At 47.6% G+C, this 6,482-nt stretch overlaps 1 protein-coding gene across 1 annotated transcript in view; it reads right to left on the reverse strand.

Moving 5' to 3' along the window:
* The window catches only part of KCNK1 (potassium two pore domain channel subfamily K member 1), a 35,541-nt gene extending 30,596 nt beyond the window's left edge, over positions 1–4,945 (reverse strand). Inside the window, exon 1 of the mRNA XM_080586430.1 lies at positions 2,987–4,945. Coding sequence (XP_080442556.1) covers positions 2,987–3,341 — 355 coding nt within the window. The 5' untranslated portion in view covers positions 3,342–4,945. The remainder of the gene's footprint in view (positions 1–2,986) is intronic.
* Positions 4,946–6,482: the final 1,537 nt, after the last annotated feature.

Genomic DNA, 6,482 nt, shown 5'->3' on the forward strand with positions numbered 1-6,482 from the left:
GCCACAAAAGAAAAGGATCCGACGAAGCTCTTTCTCACCATCCCCTCTGGTAAACGGATGTTAAGTAAAACCCATAGCCACGTTTGTGATGGAGGAAAAATACTTAAAGCCAGACAGCCAGAATAAAACTTATCCTCCTTTCTCACGAAATGCTGCGGTACAATCCCTACACTAAAAAGACCCTTTCCAAAAAGGTGTGTCAAAATGCAGGCCTTAAGTACCTAAATCGGCATCTCCCTTCCTTTCCTATCTGTTTTCCTTCAAAAATAAAAGCCACATTACTCTTCATACCTTCCAACACAAGTGATATCATCTTCCTTTTTTACTCCTTTCTGCCTACAGTATTCCCCACAGCGCAGCATTCCCATATTGCACTGATCTGCAGTAAAATCTTAGAGCTTAACAGCGTACTAAGAACAGTGAAAGCACACTACCTGGGAGAGCAAGCGCAAAACATTACTTCATTTTTATTATACAAATGTGTTTTGTCTCTAATAATGGCCCAACAACAAAGCCAACTAGAAACAACTGCTTCAGCAAGATTATTCATGACATCTAGCACTGACCATACATGTGCGTAAGGACATAATTGTAACGAGTTTGCAGGACAGATGCTATTTAAATGCACACAATTGTACATTCTTAGTGTTTATGTTGTCAGTGCTTAATGAACAAATTGCTTCCTCTTGCAGACTGCTCATATGTCATTCTGCATGACTGCTTAATCTGTATAGGGAGGAATAAATATGTTAGAAGTCGTTAAACCTGCTGCCAGTCACTGCTATCATCTGCTGAAGCCTCACCCCCAGCCCATTTCACTGCCCTCTGTTCACTCACCCTTCAGGCAGCTTGTGACTGTCCTGTGACAGTCTGCGTGTGCAATGTGAATTTCTTCCAAGTAACAATTTGCCTTATTGCATTTATTCTGCAAATGCCCTCCATTGAAGAATAATTCAGACTTCTTAAGTAGCTTTATCATTTCCTTCAAGGATTTTCTCTAGCTAGTAAGAAGCCAAAGAATATAATAAGGATGGGAAGAAAAAAAGAAGCGGAGCTGGGGATGCTAAAATTAAACGCTTTTCCCATATGCTTTATATAGAAAACTAGAAGGCTGTGAGATAAGCTTTGTCCTCTGAACAGGAGGTAGGTGTGCATTTATTTACATGATGAATGTCAAACTCAGTCAGCTGAACATATGGGACACCCAAGTGCTCCCTGCAATTTCGCATTGCTTCTCCTAGCCCAGAAGCAACCATCAGTTGGTACCACCAGCACCAGTTCCCTTTTCCATGTTTGTCCTTACTGTTGAAAAATAAGAGTTAAGCACTGAAGTACTATCACATTTCCATGCTTGTCTCACTACTATTGCTACTGTATATTGATTAAAGTTTAAAAATGCATTTACTGAAAACATTTAATTGCATATGTCACAAGCATATCACTTTCTCTTCATATAAACTCCATTTCTAATTAGTAGGACCAAAGGGATGGAGTAGAATCCATAACCCTATTTTAAAAAAATAAAATATAAAAATAAATAAAAAAAATCCAACTTTTTATAATGAGCTGACAACCTGATCTATAGATTCAATTACTTTTGTTTAAAAAAAAAAAAAAAGTCAATGCTTGTCCTAATCATTCAGGAAGTGCCAAAACATGATCAAGTAAGTATACTGCAAAATATTAAATGTCATTATCGATATCAGCTCATTATATTTCCATTAACAGTAAGAATGATCACTTATGGGCAGAGAAAAAAAAAATAGCATCATTTATAGTAGTACCAATGCACCGTCAAGACTCAAATCAGTTGGAGGGCAAGGCCCTTTGTTTGGGCTAGTTTTAGGGTGAATTTTTAAAGCTTCTCTTATTCAAGAAGCCTTAGCTACTTATTTCAGCATGTAATTCAGTCACTCATGAACTTTCATGCACAAACATCAAACCAAATCTGGAAGTTTATTTCTTTTAAAACAGCTTAACAGCGAGATGTTTCCCCTCCCCCTCCCCAAATTCAGACAAAGAAATTCAAAGGAGACAGAGACCCTAAAAAGAGATTTCTAAAAACATTTCGAAGTTCACAGAAGGTGGGCACCTTGCTGGGTTTTCAAAGGCACCAAAACTTTAGGAGAGGGCAGGGGGATGAGACGGGGGGGAGGGGGGCTTCGCAATCAGCACAGTGCCTGCCTCTTTAAAAATTAACCGAAGTCAATACTTTTGCTCCTAGTGCTAAGTAGGGCAGACTTAAAATACAGTTTCACTTTTAATAATTTAACATGTAGCAAGGACATCAATGTACGTGTTTGTGGGAGGTCGCACCACTGCCGTCCTGGGTTATGCACCTTACATAAAAGATAGCTTACACAAGCAAACTGTGACAGTCCTGGGAAGTCATCCAGTGGCTCAGATGCCTCCTGTTTCCACTCTGCCCAGTTCATTTCTGGGATGCCTCCCCTCTGTCACCACCACGAGACACCCCAACGCCCTCCTGAAGCCAAGGGCAGGTGGGATGAGAGCTCAGTATTTGCAGACAAGGTTACTCAGGACCTCTGCAACGTGACACCGGCTGTGCAAAGCCTTTCTTCTCCCCTCAACCGCGGGATGCCCCAAAACTAGGTGAACCCTCCTCAGAGCCGGAGGCACGAACACAAAGAGCACCCCCTAAACGAGGGCATTTCTGAACTCCGCCACGAGCGGGGCGGTTCAGTACTCGCTACCTCGGCAGCGGCCCCGCGGGGCTGCCAGGATTTCGCCGGGCGAGAGGCCGAAGGAGCCGATGAGCGAGCGGTTTCCCCGCCGCCAGGGAAACTTCCCAGCCGCTCACCGGCCGCCTCGGGCCGGGGCCGGGGCCTCGCCTCAGCCCCGCTCCGCACCCGGGGCCCGGCCCCCGCCGCCAGGCCCCGGCCGTGCGGGGCCCGAAGCGGCCGGGGGAGCCCCGCGGGGCCGCCCCGCACCCCCGGGGGCGCACCCCGGGCCTCGCCGGCCTTACCCGTGGTGGAGAGCACGGTGCTGGCGAAGAAGAGGGAGGAGGTGAAGTCCCAGTTCCAGTTGCCCGAGGCGTTGCTGAGCACCGAGACGCCGTAGTTGCTGGCCTCCAGCACCCGCAGCAGGAACTGCTCCAGCTGCTGCTCCGAGAGGCAGGCGTGCTCCTCCAGGAAGCGCTGCTTCAGCTTGCCCAGCTCCTGCCGCAGCAGGTCCTCGTAGGGCAGCTCCACCGAGGAGAAGACCACGGCGCCGAACACCAGGTAGAGCAGGTAGCCGAGCACCAGCAGGGCGAAGCACCAGGCGGAGCGGTGCTGCTCCACCAGCCGCACGCAGGAGCTGCCCGCCAGCGACTGCAGCATCTTCCCGGGACGGGGAGCGCGGCCGCGGCCGGGGCCGGGGCCGGGGCCGCCGCCGCCGCCTGCCGTGGCTGCGGCTGCCGCTGCCGGCTTCGGGAGCGGCGCTGATGTGGCGCTCACGTGGCGGCGCGGCGCAGGTAGCGCGGCCGGGGGCCGGCCCGCCGCCGCCAACGGCCGCCAACCGCCACCAACGGCCGCCGCCCTTAACGGCGGTGGAACCGACCGACAGCGCCCGCTCGGGTGCCCGCTCCGGCCCCTTTGTGCGCGGAGGTGCCCGGAGGTTCCCGCCCCTCCGCCCCCCTCACGCGTGTGGGGAGCCCGGGCACCGCGCAAGGCTTTGCCCTCGCACCGCGTCTGGGCGCCTCGCGGGGCGCCCCGCAGGCGGCAGGGGGTGGTGGCGCCGGGTGGAGGCAGGAGGCTGGGTTTCTGCCCGCCTGTGCGGTGGGCGCTGTGATCCTGTCAGCGGGAGCTTCCTCAGAGCCGCGGCTTCACGACGGGGCCTGTTTGGGGCTGAGGTTTGAAGCTGGTGGCCTCCTGAAGCACCATCCAAGCCCAGTTACTCATATTCAGTGCTGCACTCATGAAAATACTTACTATTAATCATAAGAAACACCCGGCTGGTTCTCAGAGCAGTGCCCACAGTGATACACTACATGTAAATACACCATCCAGTCAGACCTCTGTAATGGTCCAAAACAGCAATCGTCTCAAGCCTAACTTGAAATATTCCTCCTGTGCCCATCTCGAGGTCTGGCCAGCAACCACACAGTTAACCCACAAAGAAGGTTCCCTGCCACATGAAATGAAGCGGAGAAAAGTGTGGCTTCTCCAGGTGTCCCTTAAGAGGACTGAGCACAGCTTCTGGGATCTCAAAAACAAGATGGGATCTCAGCACCACACCCAGCAGGAGCCTACTGCTTTTGCCCCACATCTCAGCTGATGCCATAGAAATAAAGCAGCAGTTTGTAAATTTGGAACTTAATGAGGTTAATCTGGTGAGTTTGGACAGAGTAAATCAAATGCAGCAACATATCTTTAGCTGTGAGGTACATCTCTAAGCTGTAAGGACTAAAATGGGAGGAGAATACAAAAATGAAAGTCACAAAACAATTCTGTCATGCCAGAAACTGAAAATGATTCACTAGCATTTCCTTTCATATGACAGCTGAACTAGGCTACGGGCAGAATCTGGCCTGGCAGAGCAGTTCATCCAGTTTCTGGCCCATTCCCCACTGCCACCTACAGCCGAGTTGTTCCAGGGGCTCCTTCCCCTCTCTCTTGCTGCGTAGCCAGGATGTAATTCTGAAACCAAAGAGCCCGAATGCCTGGCCAGGTAGTGCCTTTGGGTGCCGTGGGAGGTACGTACGTGGCAGGCCAAACAAGGAGACTCTAGATCATCTGCCAGGAGCCCAGGCATGCTCCAGCCTACAAATGTACCTGTGATGTGCCTGCACTTGCACCTTCTGAATTCAGTCGTACAACTGGGGAGGGGGCATTACGGACACTTGGGTGTTTTGGTAGAAAGATGCACTTTTCCCCCATGGCTGAACTCCTGAACTGTTAAAAGGTTCCAACTGTTGAAACAGTTCCAAACTGCCTCCTTCATAGATATAAATTGTAACGCCAAACAGATGTGGTGCAATTAAATTAGGCTGAGGGGTCTGAAGTGAACAACTGATGAAAAGCTGTGCTGCACATCCAGAAATTATTTGACAGAAGCACAGATAAAGGCAGAGAAGTCATGTCCTTGCATTGTCACTTCAGTACCTTTCACTGTCGTCAGTATATCTTTAAAATACTTTTTTTTTTTTCCTGTAAAATGGTGGTATACAGGGGAAAGGCTATCTAAATCAATATAAATGACAATTAAAAATGGATACTGTCTGAAATAATGTAATGCAGACAAGCTTTTGGAGGGAGTATTCCAAACAAATGCTTTATTGCATTGCACTAAGACAGCATGCATTTAAGCACCACTACGGAACAAGAGGTCAAGTAACCCACTGACCAATTTGGTATGCTTGGCCAACTCTACCCAATTACTTAATCACTTGTCCCCTCAATGTCCAAATCACTGAGTATCTCAATCCATAATAGAAAAGCCATTTAGAACAATACCTCTGACATACTGGGCTACATTTGGACCAAGTGCACTCAGTTCACCAGATACAATAGGCTTCATAATATGATCAAATTTATGGCGACATATGGTAGGTACAGTTGCAGTTGTGATGGAGAATGGGCATATCTTTGCTATAAAACAGTGTTTTCCCAACCTTCAAGCCAAATATTTGTTTAAAGGTTAGAAAATGTTTGCCTAAGAACACACCTCTCTTCAGTGGTGACAGGAAACTGTGGCTGCGTAGTTGAAGAATTTTTTTCCATTGGCCTCCTTCAGTTTTCCGTTTTTATGAATCAGTCATTCTCCATTTTTAGAAACCTCTCACACTTGCAGGCTTGCTGGGCTAGGGAGAAATGCAGGACTCTCTGCCAAGCAGAACCTGCACTGCCCTTGTAACTGAGTCATTTTTCCCAAAAAAAAGATTTTCAAAGGCATGGGCCGGGGAGAGGAGGCACAAAAGCAGAGCAGCTCAGCTGTGTCACCGAAGCATTCACATTCTTGCTTCCAAAGTGAAAGTCTGGACAATCAGAGTTTTAGCCACTGTTTAAGTTTGTGTTTTAAATTCAAGCCATTAACATATCTGATGATTAAATTTTGGATTTCTTTGGGATAGATTTGCAGAAAGAAAAGTGTCATAATGTTTAGTTTTCTGAGTTTAAGTGATCATATTTACTTGATAATACTGCCAGTAATTTAGCATAATAATACTCTACGCGAATGCAAGTATATCATTTCATTTTCTTTCCAGAGTAAATTAAGTCCATTTTCACAACATTTCACTAGGATCAAGCTAGTCAAGGGTTCAGTGTACTGACTTCAGTATTATGCGCTGTATAACAGAAAGCTGCCACATGCCTCAGCAAGAAATGAATTAAATTTTTGAGCAAGCTATTACAGGTCAGTTTTTATTTATTTTTTTGGTGGTTGTTGTTTTCCAGCAGAAGTTTCACTCTACTGCGATCATCCCTCTTCATAAACCATTAGTTCAGTTAATAAAGCAAACCATATCATCACATCACTCA

Source organism: Anser brachyrhynchus (assembly GCF_964034855.1).
Source record: "Anser brachyrhynchus genome assembly, chromosome: 3".
Taxonomy (NCBI): Eukaryota; Metazoa; Chordata; class Aves; order Anseriformes; family Anatidae; genus Anser; species Anser brachyrhynchus.